At 38.7% G+C, this 24,475-nt stretch overlaps 1 protein-coding gene across 2 annotated transcripts; it reads right to left on the bottom strand.

Annotated features, from left to right (window-relative positions):
* Positions 1-3,907: 3,907 nt before the first annotated feature.
* Myl1 (myosin light chain 1) lies at positions 3,908-23,890 on the bottom strand. Of its 2 annotated transcripts, none has more exons than XM_005361434.2 (7): positions 23,771-23,890; positions 12,830-12,857; positions 8,931-9,074; positions 6,877-7,050; positions 6,100-6,177; positions 4,700-4,742; positions 3,908-4,195 (listed from the first exon to the last, which is right to left on the bottom strand). In XM_005361434.2, the coding sequence occupies exons 1-6, from the start codon at positions 23,888-23,890 to the stop codon at positions 4,714-4,716; spliced, it is 573 nt and encodes a 190-aa protein (XP_005361491.1). In that variant the 3' UTR covers positions 3,908-4,195; positions 4,700-4,713. The 2 variants fall into 2 exon arrangements, with proteins under 2 accessions (XP_005361491.1, XP_005361492.1); XM_005361435.2 differs by lacking the exons at positions 12,830-12,857; positions 23,771-23,890 and adding exons at positions 13,102-13,126; positions 13,853-14,038 and having other exon boundaries at positions 3,954-4,195.
* Positions 23,891-24,475: the final 585 nt, after the last annotated feature.

The following is a 24,475-nucleotide window of genomic DNA, read 5'->3' as shown; positions in this document are numbered from 1 at the left end:
TGTGGGATGTTGGTGAGAAGTGAGGCTGGACTGGGGTGTTAAAATGTGTGTGGACCACATTTTGCCTGATCTAGGAGGGGTGCTGTTTCTGTTTTGCATGGCTGTGGTAGCTCTGGTCCACACTGTTAGGAGGTAAAGTCCAAGGGAAAAAAATAGGTAGGAATTTTTCTCACCAAATACTAATGCTGTTTAAGAACACTTGCCTTATATGAAGCTTCTGGAAGGCTGGCCAGCAGGTCCTGTAAGCCATCACTGTTCCCTGTGCCATGACTTATTCTTAGCCTGGGCCTCACTCACTTATTGCTTACCAAACTGTAAGAAATTACTTATTCACCACCCCGCCCCACAGATTTAGTTGCCTTGGTGGCTGTAGGGTGTTAGTTTGGACTTTAGACTGATATTTACTGTTTAATCTCCTTTCTTTTGGGATTATAGACATTGCTTACTAGGTCTGTAGACTCACGATTTTCTCAAAACTTAGGACTGAAGGGAAGTTTCAAGCTATGTGTGTCATCACTGAAAAGAGTTTGCACTTTGAGAAAGGCTGCATAAAAGGACAGGTGAGGGGAAGGTTACTACAGGCTCTTTACTATGTCACATTCCTTGATAAATATTACCTAGAAGTGTTAAAAATACAATTAATTTTTCACTTAAATCATAATTATTTATTTCATTTCTAAAGAGGAATAAATTCTTAAGAGCTTAGGTTACAAATGTAACTTCAAGACAGAAAATCAATGTATAATGTGTTTTGTGAGCAAGGTAACCTGAAGATGGTTTAAAAACAAACTTGAAAATATTTGCTTATGCAGCGCAGGCTTTTTTAAAGTTATTTTTAAAGGCTGAGGAATTAGACACCTGTTGTTTCGCCAACTGGTGGGGATGTTTAAAAACGACTATCTCTCTTCAGCCTGCAGCTCCGTCTGCACCTGCTGCTCCTTGAGTTATGGGCGTCTCACACTTGGTAATTTAATAAGGTTAGGTCCCATGACAGTGTGCTGCAGTTATCCCTCAGGGAGAGGGAAAGCACGTTCATAAAGTCTCAAGAGGAAAGCATCATACTTTAAGTCTGAAAGAACAGTTTGGGACCACTCAGACATCATGGTTTTCTGGCTGAAAAAGAAAATTAAAGAAATATACATGATGAGAAAGTAGCCAAAAATTTTAAAAGAAAAAAAATGAGCCCTTTGTGATGTAGCAGCCACTCTCTCTACACTTTGACCTTCACGTTATTGAAATCACTTTTATGGATTTTTTTTTTTGCACATGTGCAGGGTAGGGGGCTGTTTCTCTGTGTAACCCTGGCTGTCCTGGCACTTGCTCTATAGACCAGGCTGGCCTCAATCTCAGAGATCTCTGCCTGTCTCCCAAGTGCTGGGATTAAAGTCATGCACCACCACTCCCAGTTTGAAAGCATTTTTTAAATTAAAAAATTGACAATTTCAGATGTGTACCTTTTCAATTTTTTAAAAAACCGTTTTATTATCTCATATAATAATTAAAAAGGTTGGATAGGGGAGCACGGAAGCACAATTCTTAGTTAAGGGAGCCACCTTAGGGTTGGCAAGAGACTTGAACCTAGAGTGGCTCCCAGGAGCCCAAGGTTATGTCCCCAGTTAGTTCCTTGGACAGCTGAGAATAGGGAACCTGAAATGGCCCTATCCTATAGCAATACTGACGAATATCTTGCATATCACCATAGAACCTTCATCTGGTGATGGATGGAGATAGAGACAGAGACCCACACTGGAGCACTGGACTGAGCTCCCAAGGTCCCAATGAGGAGTGGAAGGAGGGAGAAGATGAGCAAGGAAGTCAGGACCAAGAGGGGTGCACCCACCCACTGAGACAGTGGGGCTGATCTATTGGGAGCTCACCAAGGCCAGCTGGACTATGACTGAAAAAGCATGGGATAAAACCGGACTCTCTGAAAACAATGAGGGCTGATGAGAAGCCAAGGACAATGGCAAGGGGTTTTGATCCTACTTCATGTTCTGGCTTTGTGGGAGCCTAGCCAGTTTGGATGTTCACCTTCCTAGACATGGACGGAGGGGGCGGACCTTGGACTTTCCACAGGGCAGGGAACCCTGACTGCTCTTTGGACTGGAGTGGGGGGAGGGGAAGAAGGGTGGGAGGAGGGGGAGGCGGATACTTTTTTTTTCCTTTTCTCAATAAAAAAAATGTGTATGAGACTTGAGCTACTTCATTTATTGGTTTCATTTTCTTAGATCCCATCATTTTTAGATTGGTGACAGAAAAATATCATCTCTTATACAGGACAAGAAGGTAATCTACACAATTTTGTACATGTGTGTGAAACAAGCATGTTAGAATAAACCAAAAAAAAAATAATAAAAATAAATAAATATGTATTGAGAGGCTCATTGTTCAATAGGGCAGTCATGAGCCACATGTAGCCACTAAATTAAAATCTTTAAAAAGTTAATATGAAATATACTTAAAAATTCAATTATCCCATCTCACTAGGCACATTTCACCTCAGCGGCACTGGTGTGGTCCCTTAAAGAAAAACACAGATACAGCTTTCCATTTTCCGAGATATGCCCTCTGTGGTGCTTCCAATTCATGAGGTCATAGTTCCCTTTCCTTAAACACGTGATTACGGCATCCCAACTTAGCCACAAAAGCACAAGTTAGTGACTATAATACAAGTGCCTTTTCCTAGATAGGAGTTTGTTGACCTGAACTTGCCAACATCCCCTCCCAAGAGGTATGCCTAGGCAGGTACTTCTGAAACTAGAGCCCTCTTTGTTATGGTTGTCTTTTCAAAGAAGTGGAGGCAACTACATCCTACTAATACTTCCTACATCTGGGGTCTGCTGTGGAAAGATGTAAGTCATATATCGAGATGATCAAGCTTATTCTGTAAACTTTTCCATTTAATTTTTGTGCTTCTTTGATGTATAGTAACGGGCTAAGCTGAGATGTGCGTGGGAAGCTGAACACGTCATGGTGGGAGAGGCATAGCAATAAACAGAACCCTGAGCGCTTGAGCAATAACCCCTTCATCCTGGGGAGGTTTGTTTGCTCATTATTTATTTATTTATTTATTTATTTATTTATTTATTTATTTATTATTTATTTATTTATTTTTGGTTTTTCGAGACAGGGTTTCTCTGTAGCTTTGGTGCTCGTCCTGGAACTAGCTCTTGTAGACCAGGCTGGCCACGAACTCCCAGAGATCCGCCTGCCTCTGCCTCCCTAGTGCTGGGATTAAAGGCGTGTGCCACCACCACCCGGCTTTATTTATTTTTTTTTAAGTAACAGCTAAAAGACCACATTGGATTTTGTTTTTGACGTCATCAGACAGAAAAGTCAAAATCTTTTACAGTTCTCCAATAGGCTAATTGTTACTACAAAGGAAATAGATAAAGCCATAAATAATTATTAACATTAATTTGAAGGACCCAATTTTACCTTAAATTGCCTATAGAGTATATTAAAATGCCCCAGCACCTGTCTGAATTTCCTGGTTCTTTATTTAACTTTTAAAATAATATATAACTCCTAATCATTCATCTTTTATTGCTTTGTAGATTGTGATGACCTTAATGTTTTCTTTTTGCATTATTATTTATTCACCTCATTGTTTTTATTTGTGTTTATGTGTGGGGAGTAGGGCATGGCCCACATGTGTTGAGCAGAGGGCAAATGTGTGATTCCGTTGTCTTCTGCCATGTGTATCCCAGGGATAAAATGAAGGTCTTCAAGCTCGCTGACACACGCCTTTACCCACAAAGCCATCTCATCAAGCCCTTCGGTGATAAGTTTTTAAAATAAATTTGTAATCCATCAGTATTTTTTATAATTTTCCATAAGAATTGAATTCTTAAAATCTATTTTCATTAAATAAAAAAGTAAGACACATACAACTTGAATATTCCAGACTGACCACGTTTATTGATACAGGATTTTAAGAGTGTTGTGGACCCAAGTAGATGATAACGGTGGTGCTTGGACTTGAGATTATCAATATTTTATTCATATCCCCTAGAACAGCAGATGCCTGATTTGTGTGTCATGAAAAACTCAAGGCTTATAAAAATTTATGGGACCCTTCAGTCTAGAATGGTCTAGGTTGTTTTGATCTTCATGGTAGTGGTAAGCAGATGTGGACAGTTAGCCGTGGGTGTTCTTGAACTGACATCTGGCCAGTCTTCCCAAACACTGTGTTCTGCAGGGAAACAGAAGCAAGTTAGATGTTTATAGCAGCTCTTTGGAAAGAACATTCTGGAGGAAATGGTGAGCCAACACTCCCAAGGCAAGTCACACCCTTGCTTTAAGAACTTGCTTGTCAGCCCGTGAACCTCAACTATTACAACATAGTTTGTTAGAGCAGTATTTGTTAAAAGTTAATGTTATTCAAGGGATTTAGAACAGTAGTGTTACATGCCAACTAAAATTAACTAGTCTCTGGTTAGTTGAATTTCTACTGTTTAATTGTAGTAGAGTTTAAAAGACAGCGTTTGTAGACAGAAGCAAAAGGATTTTCTTGCACACTCATATAAATATGTTATATCTATTGCCTGAAGAGGACAGCATATCCTGGCTAATATAAATAACCTATGATTAGGAGGCAATACTTATTTTATCTAAAGCATATGCAGTGAAGCTGTTATTTCTTTTAGCAAAGTATATCAGGCAAGCCTTGCGTATTAAAAAGATAGTAGGTGTGTACCTTCCAGACTCCATTCAGACAGACATGATGTGCTTCACAAAAGCTGTTGGACAATACAGTGAAGAGTTAGAAAAGCCAAAGTGAACTGACTTTATTTTCCAGATGACTATCAATTTCTCTCAATGGTATTATTAGAGGCTATTCTAAATAATATATTTATAACAAGCAAAGAGGAAATATTTTTTAGTAAAATGATTTTAGAGCAAAGATTGATTGGTGTGGCTATATGCCTTTATTTTCTTCTCTTCTCGTTCCTTCTCCCCCTTTCCTGTTTTATATTTTGTTTATTTTTTTCTTATGCTTTTTCTAAATTTGGGACATCATAGATTTATTGAAATGTGGCTGGTATTTGGAAAGATAAAGTTTATTGGGAATACTGTAAATTTCAAATAATATTACACAGCTTTATTTTAAATATTTATTTTGAGTATATATTGCTTTCATACCCTTTGTGTGAAACTGCTGTAAACTGGCAACTGGCAATAAATACTGGTTACTATGAGGTGGTCTCTCTCTCTCTCTCTCTCTCTCTCTCTCTCCATCCCCCTTTATCCCTTCTTTCTGTGTGTATCTCTGCCCCCCCCATGTATGTGTGCTCATCAGTCCTTTCCTCTCTCTTTCCCTTCTTCCAGCAGGGTCTCACTCTATAGCCCAGGTCTGGCTCCTCTTTCTTCAGCTTCCTAGAATTATAAATGTATGCTACTATACCAAGCTATTAAATGATTTTCACGTACACAGGGCCACTAGACAAAGAGTGCTAAATTTCAGTACCAGCCTTGCTGTAATGATTTGATCACCAATAAGTAACTACGTTTCTTTGACCTCCAGTTTCTTGATTCTCATGATTTTTGTCCTAGTAAAAGATTTCAAAATCTGTTCAACTCTGGTGTTGTATTGCACTTAATTCTAATTTAAGCCATGTCTATTCCTCAGGGATATTGTGGAAAAGCTAAGAGAAAACATAAGGAAACACAGGTTAAACTGTATGGGATTTCCAAAAGGCACTGGAATTAATTCTGCATATATGTTTGTGTTCCCATACAAATATCTCAGGATTAGGCCATTTACTTATAATAAATAAAATACATCAATAAAGAAAGGAAAATAAGGTTAAGTTGGAAAGGAATCTATTGTTGGGTGGTGGGGGCATACACCTTTAATCCCAGCACTTGGGAGGCAAAAGTAGGAAAATCTCTGTGAGTTCAAGACCAGACTGGTCTACAGAGCAAGTTCCAGGACAGCCAAGGCTACACAGAGAAACCCTGTTGTGGAAAAAGACTACTAAACAAAGAAAGGAAGGATGGAAGGAAGGAAGAAGGAAAGAAAGAAAAGAAAAAAGAAGAAAAGGAAAGAAATCTATCTTCAATCAAGTAAGAGCTGAAGGTGAACGCTGGCTGTACCTTCATAGTTGATGCAGCCATTGGAGTCTTCCTGGCCTGCCAGCAAGGCTTCCACCTCTTCCTCCTTCATCTTCTCACCTAGTGAAACAAAACACTCTTAGCTTTAGAAATACGACCTCAGAATATTTTCAAACTCTCAGCACTAGTGATCAGCCATGGGCTTTTGAAATCATGGTTAAACCCTTGCCTTTGAGGGGTAAAATTTTTTTTTCTTTTTCTTTTTCTTTTTTTTTAATTTATTTATTTATTAAGGATTTCTGCCTCCTTTCCGCCACCGCCTCCTATTTCCCTCCCCCTCCCCCGATCAAGTCCCTCTCCCTCATCTGCTTGAAGAGCAATCAGGGTTCCCTGACCTGTGGGAAGTCCAAGGACCGCCCACCTCCATCCAGGTTTAGTAAGTTGAGCATCCAAACTGCCTAGGCTCCCCCAAAGCCAGTATCCCTCCTTGTTTGTCTGGCATTTGGGAGGCTTCCATTAAGCTGATTTTGGATGGGTGGATGAAAGATAATCAGTGTCCCTCATGTCCCAACTATAACTTGCGAGGAGCACAAATTTTTATTAACTCATGTCCAATATTTTTTGTTATTACTTCACCCCTGAACAGTCTCACTTGTCACAGAGGCCAACAGAAAGAGTCAAAGACTTTTGATGCCTATTGTTTTCATGTTTCCTTTGTAGTCTTTGCCCTGTCTACTTTGATTATGACACGACCTTCCTGTCATGATCTTCCCGGTATGCAATCTCTCCAGTTTAGCCCAGTGAAATGTATTCCCTTACCCAGAGTGGCAAGGACATGGCGGAGTTCAGCACCCATGACAGTGCCATTGCCCTCCTTGTCAAAGACACGCAGCCCCTCAACAAAGTCTTCATAGCCTCCCTGGTCCTTGTTGTTGGAGATAGCTTGCATCATGGGCAGAAACTGCTCGAACTCGATTTTCTTAGCGTTCATCTCTGGAAGAAGATTGCAGTTTGTACATTACTAGTCACCATAAGATACCACCTCTGAGTCACAAACCAAATACAAATGGTTATGAAAATCTTCCCCAAATGCAAATTTTCATAGACATCTTCACACAACTTAAATTCCAGTGGGTAAACTACTAACCTGACAAAAATACAGTAACAGGCAATAGAATGAGTTCTGTAGTCGCAGTGCTAAGCTTTCTTCCCAGATCAACACAACTCTGAAGCAGTAAGCAACTTTGCTAACAACTTTTTTATTTTCATTCATTGTTTGTTTTTTTAAAGATAGGCTCTTACTCATCTCTGTGTGGCCTCCAACTTGCTATGGAACTGAGGATGACATTGGACTTCTGAGCTTCCAATTCCACTTTAAAATTGTTGAGATTTATACGTGTGTACCCCCAAATGTGGCTCTACTTTTCTCTCTGGAAATTATTTTGCATGTATGTGGATGGACCTGAATGTATGTATGTGTGCAGCACATTTGCTGGTGCCTGCAGAAGGTGAGTAGGGTGTTAGAGCTCTCAGAACTAGAGTTACTGGTTGTGCTACCTGATGTGGGTGCTGGGGACCTAACCTAGGTCCTCTGAGAGGGCAGTAAATGTCTTTAACTGCAGAGTCCTTCTTGAGCCTTGGCTCAACTCTTTTAACCTCTTTGTGCACCGTATTCTCAGTTTTAAAATAGAAGTACTGTACAGTGTTGCTGTGAGATTGAATGAACCCAGGGCATGAAAAGCTTGTTAAAATGCTTGGGACAATTTGATTACTTAATATATTTTATAAGTACTATGCTTGCTATAGTCCACAAGTATCAGGGAAGCAATATAAAATTTTCTATAATAACATAAACATAGTAAAACATTACTGAACTATATATAGAGCCTATGCTTGAGCTTTTGTGGAGTCTTCAATTTCTTTGAATTTGAAGTAATTTTTAAAAAGAGGTTCACAAGTGTGTGTCAAATATTGTGTGACATCCTAACTCCTTTCTAATTCCTGGCCAGAAATTCTAGAACTTTCTTCAGGATATCACACAGGCAACAGTAAACAGACCCAAAAGGTTGGATGTATGTGTTTATATATTTACAAACATACATAAAAATAGCAGTAAAAGGAAAAGAGTCCATGAATGTGAGAGGGAATGGGGAGAAAGCACAGAAAGGGTTGGAAGGAAGAGACGTGAGAGAGATGGAGAAAAGATGACTCAATATATTATTATATTAATATATTATTATATTGGCTCCACAAGGGCACGAGGGAGATGATGCAATTATGTTTTAATTAAAGCTAAAATAACTTTTTTCTTTTTTTTCTTTTTTTTTGGTTTTTCGAGACAGGGTTTCTCTGTAGCTTTAGAGGTTGTCCTGTAACTAGCTCTTGTAGACCAGGCTGGTCTCGAACTCACAGAGATTCACCTACCTCTGCCTCCCGAGTGCTGGGATTAAAGGCGTGCGCCACCACCGCCCTGCTAAACTAACTTTTAAAATGTACTTTTGTCTTTGAAGGTATAAACTCTGAAAAAGGAAATGTGCTCATCTATGCCTTATCTCACTGTTTATCAAGGAATAGTTGTTCTCTAGAGGGATGTCTTTATGATTATTCATGGCTTTCTACAAAGGGTGTATAGCCTTGGACTTAACCCTGGATTTAGATTCCGTGCTGTGCGTACTGGTCTCATCCTTCCACGCCATTTCTCTCTGGTGTGATGTCTTATCACACCTGCAGGTCCTCAATGGAAGTTAACTCATATTATTATTAGTATTAAAAAATGTTAAGGCTTCCCAGTCATGAGAGGCACCATCAGGAGCAAACTGAGTTCATTGTGTGGCAGACCATTCACAATTTCCACTGATCTTCCAGGAACTTACCTTCATTGCTAGGGTTCCCGAGAACCTTCTTGACCTCTGCATTGGTGGGATTTGTGCCCAGAGCCCGAAGGACGTCACCCACTTGACTTAAGGTGATCTTGCATTCTCCTGTTCTGTCAAACAGGAGAAATGCCTCCTTGAATTCTGCAAGAAGCATGAGACATTCAGGCCCTGGTGGGAACTGACTTTCAATTTCCTGGAACCTTCTAATTAACCCCAGGTCCTTCAAACTCTTCTCTGCTCCACCATTTTTTCCAACCACTCAAGTTATCTCCGGCTCTCAAACCGTCACGGAAAACCCTCTGGTGTTTCTGTGGGGAATTGTTCTGAAGCAGCCTTTCTAGTTTTAAGCCACATTATTAGTAATGTGGAATTAATTTTTAATTGTGGAAATTGGAGCTCCCAGTGATAGCAATTCCTATTTCTTTCATCTGTGTGGGAAGCAAAAGTCACTTAAAATATTCTCGTGCCTTGAGAAAGCTCGAGAGTCTCCAAATAGTCCTTCAATTAATTGGTAATATTAGTAAAATTTCAAGAAAGCAAATTTCCAGCTGGAGCTATTGTATGTGAGTTTAACCCAAACTTTTTTAAGTTTGTAGAAAAATCTTTGGGGCACCAATTTTATAGGCTGTCTTTTCAACTAGCTTCCTCCAGAAATAGCTTATTATTATTATTATTAAGTTTGAAGTGTGAGGCAGGCTTATAAGTTTTACAATGCCATTTAACCACCTCAGTGTCTGACTCAAAGAGGCTCCTACTATGGTTAATACAGAAGGGAAATATTTTTGGACCAATTATTATGATATATTCATATAATTCTGATTTAGCCCCCAAATAATCCGTATGACCAAAAAATCTTCGTAAGAACATTTTTTAAAATTAATATTTAATGGCATTAACTATAGATTCCCATGCACCTATAAGAAAATAATGCAGAAAAAAATTATTTTCTCCTTTGTCTAGTTTTCTCCAATGTAGCACTGTGCAAATGTTTTGTGTTATTACATGTCCCATGTTATTAAAACTGAGATATTTGCATGGATGGACTGAGCTGCTTTTGTTCACATCCACATCTGTGTGTGAATTAAGAGTGTATCTCAAGGCACTGCCTTTTCTCCACAATAGCTCTGCCAGGTACTTTATGGCCTATAATTCTGCTTTGATCGAACTGCTTCACCTTCACAATTATAACTATAATAATTTAGAAATATATAATGAAACGCCTGGAAAGAGGGATAAAATGGATTTAGGAGCCAGTAAAGGCATTTTAAAGGAAATATCTAAACTTAACTAAGTGAAAATTTCTGGAAAACCTGGAAATACTGATGGTGACTTACAGATGTTAACCCCAACGACCCTGGAACATTTGAATGAATTCACATTGGTGAATAAACTCTCAGAACTGAAAACAATTTTTTTAGGTTACCGCAATCTCCAGAAAAATATGCAGTCTGGAAAGGTCCCTCTGTAAATACCCTGATGTCCTGTCTCATGAGATCTAAGATTACACAGAGTCCTATATACACAACTAGCTATAGGCCATGCTACCATTCTTGTTTAAATCCTATGCTCTCACCATAATCTGCCCCAATCTGGATAAAGGGTGCCTGAGCCTTGTGGTTTCATGAGTCACATACTATTTTTTATCTTTCTAAAGGTCACGTGGAACTGGACTCCTCTCGCTGCTGGCTTCAGATGCCAGACACAGTGCTCTGAGGACTCTGTCACCCAGCTCAGATGCTGGTGTAGAAAAGGGACTTTAATGGCGGTAATGGAATCGCCCTGACATTATCTTTTAGTAACTTAAAGGCAGAGGCCGGAGAACTAATTCTTTTAATCTTGAACTTTTAGCGCAAGGTTTAGTTCTTCTCTTCAAGGTTCTAGAACAGACTGGAGACCTCCTTCCTTGACTGGCTATATTAACAACATTTATTATAATCTCACCATGCTCCTTTGTATATGCATTGTTTGTGGTCTTTGCTTAACCTCAAGAATAGAGTGGATTTGTCTTCACAGACAGCAATGCAAGGAAACTTAACAGTCTTTCATATTTGACCTTTAAGAATATATTGGCTGATCTTTTGCCCAGAACCACACCATATCCAAAATATCTGATGATGGAATTATTTTCCACCTGTCCTATAATGGTGGTTTTGAACACTGAATTATGACTGGGGAACTTTAAGATACAGACTTTAACATTTATAATTTAAAAATTAATTAATTCTTAAGTAACCATATGTAGCTGGTGGTCATGCTAACAGACAGCAGGAATCCTACAACTTCCAAATGCTGTAATTTTCTTTGTTTTTCTCCCCTTTCCTTCAAGCCAAATAGAATATATGAACAACATTCTTCATTCGTTAAGCAAGGACACACATTCAAGTGGTCTTGGTTTATTCTGAAAACACAGAATTCTCACTTAGTTTAAATAGTTTACGTTTGTGTTTCTGACATAAAGAAAAAAAGCCCAGACCAATGTATCAATGTTTATTCAATTCTGCGGCTAAAACCTGTTTTCAATTTGGGTGATAGGTCTCACACTCAACACTAAGTACATTCGTCTCAGCAAGGGCTTTTGAATCTTTCATTGTTTGATCCAGTGATAGTTTGGCACCATGGTAATAGTCTAGGTAAGGAATTGCAGAGGGCTGGGAGGCAGGGTTAATGATGTAGCTGCATCACCAGTTAAAGGTATACTTAAACAAATTGGAACCATCATTTCCTTTAAGACAAATCCCTCGTAGTATAACTTTAAACAATCTTGAGTTAAAAGTCATCCAGCCATCTAAACTGTCTACCTGAGGCCAACAACCACGATATTGATATCAGTGAGTTTGTACTACAGCAAATAACCTTTTGTTTTAAACCGATACCCAGACAACATTAAAACAAACATGATCCTGAAAGAGACTGAACAGTGTGGAAACCTTAGGCAGAGAACTCTTACTAATCACCCATAGTTATTTGTATCTTATATATTATATATATTATATACCATGCTATACATTATTATGGCCAATCATCTAACATATAATAAATATCACATAACTAAACTGATTGTGTCTCTCCTTTCTGTAAATGCATTCTACTTAGTTTATCCACATATTATGATGATTTCACCCCATAAAAAATTCTTCCTATACTTTCTAATCCAAAAATCAAACTTGTTTGGGATATTGGACCCTGTTAAATCCAAACACAAAGGGAAAAAGTTAAAGTGTCAAGGAAGCTACCCAGAGTCTCTTCAATCCTAAAAAGTTTGAGACGCGTCGATAGCATCTGTACCTAAGAAAAACTGCCTAGCCCATTTGAATTCATACAAAATTATGACACTATTGTTAATTCTTTGGTCATTGAGGAAGAAAGACCTATCATTTCTCCAGTTGTCTGTTTCATATCCCTTAACAAGGTGTTGGATTAGGATCCTTCTCTGTGAATCTCTTCTAGTTCACAATTCTATGTTTCCACGGAAACTAGGCAGGTTTGGCTGTCAGAGCAGCTTTCATAATCAATTTCGTTTTTCAGATTGAACACTCCAGGCCTATCAAATCTCTCTCTAGGCTTTGACTAGTAAGTTAGTTTTCTAGAACCTATATCTTTTGTGAATATATCATCTATGATCTTTCCTAGTGCTTCAAGTTCATCTTATTTAGGAATTAGTAGCTACATGGACTTATAGTCCATTTTTTATTCCTTACATTTTTGGTCACTAACTATAAGCAAGGGCTTCAGTTATACAGGTTTATATTTAGAGTGTTTGAAAGCAATTTCTATTTAGAGGAACAACCCCAGTGTGGATAACTAGGCAGCACTTAGCCCATCCCAAGGGAGTTGGCTTTCTCACTTGCTATCTCTGTAAGTCTGCACATATGAACCGCTACGGCTTTTAAACTTACCCTCCTGCTGCTCCTTAGAGAACTCGATCTGTTAGAAAGAAATTAATCATAAAATATATTTTAACCAGAGAAGAGCACCCTGATATACAAGTGCATCCAGCTCATTCCCCGAGTGCTCTTCAAAGTGAGCTCCAGCAGACAGCCCAGTTTTCAGAGCCCAGGCATGGAATGGACGCGAACAGTCTAAGACACAAAGGAGCATGCTGTGGAGTTAAGTGACATTTTAGAGACAGCAGAGAGAAGCCTTCCGTAGAGAAGCTCAGATCACTTACCCGCAATCTGGTCAGCACTGAAGGACTGCAGTGGCAAGAGGGAGAGAGAGAGAAAGAGCTTTCAAATGCATTGACAGAACGAGTGCTCTCTGCTCTGAGCGGTTAGGAAACCATGTGGGTGCTCTTAGCACAGGACGGGTGTGTGAGGGCAATTTTGAACCTATGAGTATAAAAATCTATTGCAAAAAATAATTTAAAAAATCTTTTCTCAGTATCTTAATGATGTAAAAATATTAAAAATGCTAAATTGAGCAATCCTAGAATGCCATAGTGGTGTATATTTAGCATATGTCTGGTAAGATACATTTAAAACTGCAAATAGAATGGTATATAAAAACCACCGTAGGTCTTTCTGCTTAACTAAAATATTTGTACTAGTGTACAAAACTGAAGAATCAGACACGGTTTGCTTCCTGTTAGCTGGGAGTTATCACTGACGTCTATGTAAGCACACCGTTTCACTAGCTGCACTTTTCCCCTCCAAATCTAGATGAATCTTACGTGAAATGGCAAAGGCAGGTAAAGCACACAGACCGCTCTGGGGAGGGAGATGCATTTCCCCCCATCTGGTGCAATAGTTGGAAGTCATTTCTTCATCATAGATCCTCAAAACCAGCGCTAGGTTCCCAAATCCTTGTACTAAATAGGTTCTCTCCTCCGTGCTGTTCCTTGCCTGCCTGTCCCCTCAGTAAGCTCTTGCTGCCCACTGTCTTCTTCTGTAAAGGACATACTGTTTTCTTGAAGGACCCACCATGATGGAGTTCTGGGCTGCAACACAGCGGTGGGGCTGGCGAGCAAGCTGAAGGCAGCGCCGATCCCTGAGTGGAGTCTTTCTTCTCAGTGGCTTCCTTTTATTTCTGGTCAAACTGACCTCATGTCTAGCATCGGATTTCACAGGGCAGTTGCCACTCCTCCCGGAGGAGCTCTTCAGCTTTCTTAGGGCAGAGAGAAAGAGGGACGTGCACCCTAGGGCTATTTTTAGGAACCCAGGGCCTAGAAGTGAAGAGCCCTCATGAGACCGAAGCCTGTCAGTACTTTTATGGTCTTTACCTCTGAGATGTTCTCTGCAGCCTCTTCCTTCAAGACGTTTCTTTGCTCATGGAAAACTCGGGATTATTCTAGGGCTCGGGCTTCTGCTGGGTAATTATGGACCTTGAAAATGTCTAGTCAGCAAGTCTGGAACTTCTTGGATGAAACTGGCTTGAGTTTTCAACTAGTAACTGGTATAGAAAGAACACTCTCTAAAACTCTATGTAATGTTCTGTGGACTTGAGGAGACTTTGTGTGTTCTGTATATTTCTTAGGATTCCTTAGGACACACCCACATGACAACTGGCCCCCAAATCTCCATTAGGATTATACTTTTGTAAGCCATATTCTCAGGAGAATAATCTAAGCAAGAAGGGATTGGGGTTCCACTTCCTACCTCGTCTCTTTGTCTCCTACATTAGGTTTGGGTATGTCCATTCTTCCTTTTTTTTTCTATTATATAGACTGACTATGTTTTTTTTTTATTTTTTGAAATTCTTAGCAGTCAAGAAAACTGACAGATTGTTTTATTTTTTGTTTGTAAGTTCTTACTAAAACCAGTCTGTCCTGTCCAACTCTTTGTGGTTCAATCCGCAGACCAAGAATAAATACCCTAAAGTAAGGCTCATGGAGTGCAGAACAGAGCTTTAACATTGTCAAGGTGTTGGCGGGAAGAGGCCAGCAATGGGCTTCTACAGCAGCTTATCTGAGAATGGGGAAAGCTGGAGTGGCTGTGGGGATGATCAGTTTAGGGTGTCCAGAAATAACTACACAACTCTCTACATAACTCAAGCATCACAAGTGGAGAAAGACAAACTGTGATTTCTGCAACCACCCTTAAGGAAGGTATCCATAGAAATCATCATGTGTGCTACTCACCCTCGTACTATTCCAGAATAAACAGCTAAATGGATAACTCTTCTTCAAAATACATAATTATGTGCACATATGAAAATACCACAATGATATACTTTGTTCTGTATAATTATTAGACGCTAATAAAATATTTATTAGATTCTAATCAAAATAATGATTAGATGCCTATCAAAATATAAAAAATGTATGTTTCACGTTTGGCCTAAAGTTCACAAGTTGTGAAAACAGTCTTACAGAATCTTGAGTCTCTTGATGAAGAATGATAATTTTGAAGTTAGTAGTACCTGGGTCAACATGTCTTCATAAACAAATTGATATTTTGAAAGGTTACTGGGGAGTGATAGTTAATAGAGAAATTAAACATGCTTTGAATCATTAGAAGTAAAATGGGGGAGAGTATTAAAACTGAAAATTTTAATCTTTAATAATTTTGTAACTTAGAATGTCATGATTTTGGGTGTCTAAGTTAAAGTTCTATAAAACATACCTTTTAATCCTCTTTCTCAATTTTGTAATTATATTTTTATATTTGTCCTTTAATGCTGTACTTTAATGTTGATGTAATTGTATTTATGCATTTGTACCATTAAATTCAAGTTTGCTAGCCATTACTGAGAACCAGTATTTGAAGCTAGTAACTAAATATTACATAGAAGTTGCCTTTTGCCAACAATGATAATTTTCACATTTCACTTTTTTTCAGGTGGAAAAGTGTAGCCTTGAATTATGTGGAACAAGATCAAATTTTATAAAAACTTGCGGGTAAACTGGAAAATCAGCACAGAACTTGAATTTATGTTGTGAACAAGCTGTCCGTAACCACTTAGACACCATCTAAAGGTTTGCTTTTGCTATTAAAACAGAAGCTACAGAGTGGTAAGGACTACTCAATTACTTCATCCCAGTTTTTTGCTATATCTTTATCATATTCACAAAAAAGTTTAGATTATTTTTAACATACTGAAAATCAAAATATAAATGTAAACATATCAGCTGACAAAAGAAAGCGTAAACTATAGCTATGAGAAAAGCAATCCTTCTCCTGTCCACTGCTAGGATGACACACTGCCTCTGGCCTCTCCTCCTTATGGTAGGAATACTATCAGCTGTTTGAGCGAATGCTTCATCTGCTCCCCAGCCATTTGGTTTGGGCCTCAGTCTGAGAGCTCATCACCCAGTGTGTTTCAAAGTTGGTTTAAATCTTTCTTGTCTGGCGAGCAACCCACTGTTCCCTCCTCTTTTCATATTAAACATTCTTCCAGCCGTCACAAGAACTCCTCTTTGTCAAAGTACGTGTCCTTCTCTACAGCACACCTGGCTCCTTTTTTCTACTGCAAGCTCGTCAGCCTTCTTGCTTCATCTGCTGGGAAGCCCAGGCCAATGCTAAAAGGCCGTGGCTTGTTTCTGATGTGGACCTGGATGTGTTTTAACACAGCATCTCTCTCTAGAACACTGACTTTGCCTTGTACTTAGGGTCTCTTCTATTCCAGCTCTATCAGGTTCCTCTCCCCTATTAAATGCTTAATAAATTTTCATTCAATTGAAGCCATTAGACCGTTAACACACTAAACTCCCTGGTGCACTCACTGTGGTCTGGCTGTGTACCAAGTTTCTCTTTTGATCTTATATAAGCTTTCCCTCTAGAGTATTGTATCCCCAGAAATTTTATCTCTTATTTTACAAAGCTTACATTCCGGAGAAATTACGTATATTCTCTGCATCTTCAGCCCCCAGAGCACAATAGGTACACTCATCTAAAATTCTTTACCATTTATATCTCTAGTGTTTTCCTTTAAATTCCTTTATATGAATGTTTATGGTCCAGAGTTCTAATTTGTCAACCTTCTATTTCTTTTTAAAGACATCTATGATCTGATCCTATGTCTTCATCTCACACGTTAGTAAAAGGCCACATCGCACAGGGCTGTAGCTCCCCCATTCCCATTTGGTGGTGAGTTTAGGTAAAAAGCAGTCTGTAAGGCATCTGCTACCATGAAGAATTTTTACTGCAGTGGTGATGGACTGTTTTGATTTGAGAATTGTGTTTCAGGTAGTAGTCATGAAGTTTGGTTCACTGACTAAAGATAAGTCTTCTGGCATCTAGAAGGAATTGCTTTATAGGAAAAAATACTACAATGCAGTTAAAATATAGAACTGATATATGTTAAATTTTAGTGTCTCAGAAGAACAACAACTATTAAAGAAATGTATGGTGTTGAATACTAAGGGAAATGGAAGGAACATGGACGATGACGGTCAAAGCTCTCCCTATTTCAGGGGGATGAACAGATGCCAATGACTGGAGCTAAGAAAAGAAGGTGCTGTAACCAGAGACAGTTAAGAGAACATTGTTGGATACTCTCTGCCTTCCTGCCTGGCTGAGAGATCAGAGTTAGACGTATATATGCCTTTAAGAAAAAAAATTAAACTAATTTTTCTTACAGAGTTTCAAAAATCACCAAAATGCCATTAGGAAGAATATTTGAAACTCTTAGAATGTTGTGCTTCACAGCAAGTCATGGAAGGCCGATAGAAAGAAATTTCTCTCATTATTCTGAGCCCAACAAAATGGATTTAGGGTGCTTATTAAAGTATTATATAAACGGGAGAAACTAGAGCATTGAGGACATGGTGCTGGCCCAGGCTCTCTGAAAGAGCTATTAGAAGGTTAGATTGGATTTGTTGGTTTGAATGACACTAACCTGGGAGGACTATGTTCAGCAGGCTCGGCTGGCCCTCTGCATTCTGTCGCCTAAGCACAAAACCCATGCAATTAAAAACAGCTCAGTTTAGATCTGCAGGAACCACTAGCAACCTAAGTGAATTTTGATACAACTTTCAAAATGTGATCCAAGTCAGCTCCTTTCCAGCTTTCTCTCCTCCTTTTTCATAGTTAATACATATGAGAAAGAAATGTAAAATTTCTTGTGAGCTATACTTTTTTGTACAATTATCTATTTTTATGCAATTTCTTAAAAAATAAAAATGTGATTTTGTTCCTTCACTTTTTAAGTTTTATAATGTAAGCATTCAAAAAATGTTGCACATGCTAAGAAATTATAATTATGTTTTTACCATTTGTCTGGAATAGAAGTTTCTTTTTAGAACTTATATGGAGATAAATAAATACTAAATATTCTTCTAGAGATTTTGATGGGATACATTGAAAACTAAAATGGGGTCTTATTCTGGGTGTCATGACAAAGCCTGTGTGGCTTGATTTAAATAATATCTCTAAATTAATTTTTCTGAATATATGATTTCTTGGATTGCTTATGGGACTAATATGTTCTGAATTTTCCATCTTTAGTTAGTAGAACCTCCCGCAGCTTACTTTATGGAAAAAGACAATTATGCTGTAATCATTGCAAAAAAGAAAAATGTATCAAAATGTAATTTCACAGCAGCATATTCAAGTCAACTGGATTTTTGTGCACAAGAGATAATATATTCTTGGGTGGCTTGTAGTCAGGAAACAGCCCATTCACAAGGATAGAAGGAAAATGTCTAACTTAGGGAAAGCTCCCCCACCCCTCCAACTTCAAGCCACTAGAATTAATTTCTGATAAGAGCAATTTATCACACATATAATTTAAAATCCAACCAGAATATTCTGAAGTCATAGATACTTTTATATTACAGGTTTTGCTTTCTTGATTCTGGTTTGGGCAAAAAATAAACCGGACACATTGATCAAGAAATTAAACTGTATACTTTCGTATTTTCACAGAGAAGTGTTTCAGTCTGAAGAGAAGAAAGTACAGTCTCAGCAGACTAAATATAATCCTTCCACAATTTCCATGAGTCAGACGGGTGTGTAATTAGGGAACGACTCCTAAAGGCAACGTGCCAAGGCTTTGCAGTACTGAAATGTCAAGGGCTAAATGGGGCACCGTCACTTGGTGGGCTCCTCGTCTCGCACAGATTTAAGCATCCTTAAAAGAAAGTCAGTTTTGCCTTCAGTTGACGAATGCGTCTCTTTAAGTTGAGTTTTACTTTACGTTGCTACAGCTTGAAATGTCGCCGTGGAGAGAGTTCCACTATGCCCTTCAATGTTTTCCCTCCCTTCACCTGCTCTGTTCCCTCACACGTAAAAGATGAATAACATTATTGACTTTGACATATATGCTTAAATAATTCTTCCCCCTTTTCCCCGAGGATATATTGCTTTCGCTCATTTTTTTAAAATTAGAGATTGACTCTATGTATTTGTCTCATGCTTTCCCCTAGTGATATTATTGTTAATATTTAACCATATCTATGACATTGCCGTTTCTGATTATCAACTCCAAAAATGCTAATTAAATCAGTGTGCTTATTTATAAGCAAGTAGAGGTCTCATCTCAGGAGCTTAGCCCTATGATGGCAGATTTAAATTTTTTATTTGGTATGTCTGAAGTTTATTTAGTACAACAAGACCACAAATGTCTTAAAATTCAACATTTTGTTGCAGATGGAGGTAATTTTATATCCATTTTTGTTTATAAATTTTTACAGGGAGTTGGGACAAAGTGAATAAGATGCCTTCGAAAATGCCTAAAATTTCACCCTCTGTGTATAAAACAGAATGTGTAGTTCCCAACAACAGGTGTAAGGGAGGGAGGGTAAGGGAAGCTGTGAGAAACAGAACACTCAGAACTGCCAAGGTCAAAGTCTTGCGAAGCCGCTCTGCAGCGGACCTCTCCCGCCCTCTCCTGGCGGCGTAGGACTGTGCACTGTACTACAGAAAGCTCTGCGCCCCGCCCTGCCATCTGCCCACTCTGGGTTCTAACTAAAAAGACAGCAGTTTGTTTTTAGAAACGGGAAGTAACTGAAAGCTTAACAGGGTTTGCTATGGATTTGCCCTGCTGGTGAAGTCTTACCTTCCACTTACTGGTTATTTGATGATGGGCCTCGAGTGAGTTTAGTTTCCTCCATGGGAATAGATAAAAACAGTCTCTATAACGTTGGAAAAGCTAAATGTGAAAACAATCCAGGATAAAATCACAATGGATGTTGAGTGCTATTATGACAGTGGGGCTTATGATATTCAGTCATTTATGGAACCTGTTTTCAAACATTTCCAGAAATTCCTTGAATGGGATTGGGTGTATTTTAGCCTTGCTAGAAATGAAAGAAAATACAGGTGATCCCAAAAAGTTCCCATGTCTGAGCCAAAATAAATCTACACCTCGGACCTCATGCACAATATATAATGTGCCCTCACCGAACATTCAGGAAATACACATGTTTGGGAACAGCATACATCCAACTTCCTCGTTAAATCTAACATTTCAGTCTTTCTGCAACTGTGTTCAGTTACTGTTTGGAGATGTGTTGTTTGGCAGAGTTTCTGTCAATGCATTCTTTACCACTACTAGTTTTGTAACGCTGCTGCAGTATCCAGTCAGGAATGAAGGACCAGACTGTGGCATGAATTCAATGCGGATTAAAATGTAAGCAACACGTAGGTCTCAACTCACAACAATCTTGGTTTATCAGCCAAAGGATGCACCATGCAAAACAAAACAAAAAAAAATAAATAAAATAAAACCACTTTCATATTTAAAATCTCTTAAAATCCAGACATTTATTTTCACCATTTTGCTTGGCTGCAACCAATAGTCACTCTTTCATTTGCACCCAGAATCATAATGGCGGGTTTCGAGCCCTACAGATGTGATCCTGGGAGGCAGCGTCATTCGAGCACTGGGCTCTGTCACTGGAGGTAGCAGCTCTCTGAAGGCAGAGAGCGCTGAGAACTACCAAGAACGGTAGTGCTAGTGTTCACACGCCAGTGGAACTTTGTGAAAACGCTGCTCACAGGAATGTGTATGGGCACAGAGACTCCCGAAGGCTTTATGTCAGAGCAACTGAAAAAACATTCTAAATAAAGAGCTAACAGGCTAGGAAATCAAATCGGAAAAGCACGTTTAAGCAAACTAATCAAAACTATCCAAGATTGTTCAGAGTTTATGGTGAGTCAAATATGGGTATTTTAAAATGGACCATGGTCGTAGCTGGGCAAAGTATTGAGGAATGAATTTAATGATTGCTGTGTCCTATATATAACTACACTTCAGCATTACCCGCAGTTTAAAGGCTGGATTTCTAATCTTACAAGGTTTATGAAATAAATCATATAATCTAATTAAGTTTAGGCCTTTATACAGTTTCCAGAAAGTTAATGAATATGTATATAGATATATTCATTTTCTCTGCTTGAAAAAAGTTTATAACTTACATGAGAAAATATATCTAAAAACATCAAATGATTAAAAACATCATAATAGGAAATGCTATAACATACTTTCTAATTAACCCTGTTATCTACTGGGATAAAATGAAATTTTATAAAGCTCCCAAGTTGCATCATAGTCTCTGGCGTTGCTAAAACCCTTCCAAATATGTACTGATTTCATTCTGATGAGGGAAATCATCAAAGGAATCGACATTCCTTTACACAAGTGAGATGGCTTCGGTTTCTTCCTTACTGTCCCCGTCCATTAGGGATGGTTCTTCTGAAGGAAACAAAAGGTAATTTCCCTCCATTTCTTCAAGATTCGTTTGAAGCCGGATGCATGCTTTTAATCCTAGCACTTGGGAGGCAGAGGCAGGCGGATCTCTGTGAGTTCGAGGCCAACCTGGTCTACAGAGCAAGTTCCAGGAGAGGCTCCAAAGCCATAGAGAAACCTGTCTCTAAATAAATAGATAGATAGATAGATAGATAGATAGATAGATAGATAGATAGATAGATAGATAGATAGATAGATAAATGATAAATATTCATTTGACTTCTGTTCTTTCGATTTGTTTTCCTTCTCACAGTCTACCCTGTCTCTTGCTTGGCAATGGTGGAGCATATTGAGTTTGTACAACTCTTAAAATTCTTCAGTTTTTCTTGCTCATACTAGCATTAATTTAAAACAAGGATGGGAGGCTAAAGTGGTGTCACAATTCAGGTAAGTGCTCCTTCTCTGCGTCAGGAACAAGAAATTTACTTAATTTCTGGATTAAAAAACTGATGTTAACAGAGCGTATTCACTTACTTTTTGACACACAGTTCCTCTGGAACAAAATCAAAGAAAGCGTGCTTTCATTAGTGGGACACTTCTGGTATTTTTTTTTAAGGAGGCACATTTTCTTTTCTTCCAGAAGTTTATCTCAGAAACAGGGATTATATTGTCTCATAAATCACAACAAATATAAAAAGAACAGCCTCAACACTGACTTAAAGTTCTAAAGTTGTTAAAGAGTGCACATTGGAAGACCAGGAAGGACAGTGGCAGCTGTAATCGTCAGCCTGCATCTGTAAAGACATCAACTAAGATCACCGAAGATGAAAGATTTGGTTTCTTTTTAATTAACTATAAGCATCTCGTCCTCAAAAAAAAAAAATTCCAGAAGATCCAACATGCAGTTTTCCTAACAGGACATTCGTCAGTAAAGTTCCATCCTACGACCAAGTTTTCTCAAATGTAACTTCAGGTGCAGATAAAGATTAGACATTTGCCATAGCATGTTTGCCTCTTTGGAACATGTCTCATTTCATATTTAGATGAAAGTTATAAAGATTATGGCTATATTTGGTTTCATCACATAAATGCATGTGAGTTCTGATTCAATATTATTTTAGGGAATTTTTTAAAGGCTCCATGATTATATTAACATAGTCAGTGTAATGTTTGCGGGTAAGTCAGCATTGTAACTTTCTCATACAGTGTCGAGACTGAGACATCAGATGTGCTACACACAGAACCCTTGGCTTGGACGGAAGGGTCACCTCATAAGCACTTTGACTCTGTCCTTTCCATATAAGGCTGGGTTCCTTAGATGAAGATTTTCAACCTGCCATGAGGACTAATCTAAGCCCAGTTAATGAGGAGAGGTGGGTATCTGATGTGTCGCTGAGAGGTAACCAGGACATTCATTCGTCATTTTCCAAAACAATCTTTTTGAAGCTGAAAACTTGGTTCATAGAAAAGTGTTCACACACACACAGACACACACACACACCACATTCGCCTTAGTTCAAGATCAGTATGTAAAAGGCTCAACACACACTAACAGCTATAGAAATGACAGGATATATAAATACATATATTATGTACATAATATATATTCACAAACCTGAATTAAATGCTGTATACATATAAACATGATGATAGTTATAGTCACTGAAGCACTCGAGTGTGTGGTTTTCTGCACTGACATTGCACCAAGTGGTGTATGAAATTTTATTAAGCAAGTTGAAGAGGAAATTAACTTGAATTGCAAATTTATTTTTCAGATGAAATGAAACAGCTGTCAAATAGATGTGTCCAAGACAGCTGGGTTATCAGCTGTCTTCAACTTTCTGGAAACAAGCAGAGGCTAAAACTTTTTTTTTTTTTTAATGATGTAGTTTTAGAGTCAGGGATTCAATTTCCATGGAGATTTTATTTTAAAAATGCACTTCTTAAATATTTGTAAATGTGAAATCTTTAGATGGGCATATCTCCCCCTAAATTGCACTTTGACAAATTAGGGGGAAATGGAAAACAGAATCAGCAAATACTGATCAACGAGAAAAGAGCGAACAAAAACCTCACTTGTAGTCCCCAGTCTTAAAAACGTCACTGGAATTGTATGCTGAAACCCATGTTTTTAAGCAGGGTTCCTGGCATCTAAAACACCAGTTCAATGCCATTCCTTTCAATGAAAAATACACCTCTTCACAAACTCCTTGAGTTCCTTAGTGCTGAGAGATGTTTCAGTGACCAAACCGATTCACCTGTTTAGTTACCTTAATAGCAGACAGGTCGATTTTTTCTTCTTTAGGTTTGGCTGGGGCTGGGGCCGGGGCCGGGGCTGGGGCAGGGGCAGCAGCAGCAGCAGGCTTCTTCACGTCTTTCTTTGGTGCCATTTTGATTAAAAGGATGGGTTAACAAAAGAGAGATCTCCTCCAAGAGAACCTGTCAAAGTGACACTTGGAAGAGCAGTGGCGGCTCTCTTGACCTGCAGCCCAGCGTCTGGAGGTTGGACCCGGAGTGTTGAATGGTATAAGGGCATGCATATATATTTCACTTAGTGCCTAACAGAACCTTGACACACGTGGCTGGATTGGACAGTTCAGTTGTCCCGGGGGGTGGCATTCCGGCTCAGACTATAAATGGAATCTAAAGGGTCAGGGCTTCCTCAAGTTTTTTGAACGCCTCTTGCTTTTTTTTTTTTTTTCTCCACCTCCATATATAAAGGAGAAAGATGCCTGGCAAAGCCAGCCGTGGCTGGTTTGGAGACAGCAGGTGGACATACCTTTTTCTTAGTAGAATTACAGTTCTGTTGAAGCTGTAAATCTTTGCTTTCTTTCCATCTTAAGAAACTTCGCCGTATTCAATTTCAACTAGGAATTTTGGCAGAGGCCATCAACAACTTTCACCCAGCTTCTTCTCTGCTCCTGCCCCTCCCTCCTTGGCCATGGTTTGCACGAATATGTTGGTCAGCAAAGAGG

The sequence above is a fragment of the Microtus ochrogaster genome, linkage group LG4, assembly GCF_000317375.1.
Source record: "Microtus ochrogaster isolate Prairie Vole_2 linkage group LG4, MicOch1.0, whole genome shotgun sequence".
Lineage (NCBI taxonomy): Eukaryota > Metazoa > Chordata > Mammalia > Rodentia > Cricetidae > Microtus > Microtus ochrogaster.
The sequence above is the reverse complement of the archived record's forward strand: the minus strand, read 5'-3'. Positions and strand labels throughout refer to the sequence as shown.

Excerpts from the sequence above, each read along its gene's own strand:
- Myl1 (XM_005361434.2), bottom strand. The coding sequence starts at position 23,890 with ATGGCACCAAAGAAAGACGTGAAGAAGCCTGCTGCTGCTGCTGCCCCT. Across the intron at positions 7,051-8,930 it reads CGGGAACCCTAGCAATGAAG|AGATGAACGCTAAGAAAATC; the intron begins GTAAGTTCCTGG and ends ATCTTCTTCCAG. Across the intron at positions 6,178-6,876 it reads CCATGTCCTTGCCACTCTGG|GTGAGAAGATGAAGGAGGAA; the intron begins GTAAGGGAATAC and ends TTGTTTCACTAG.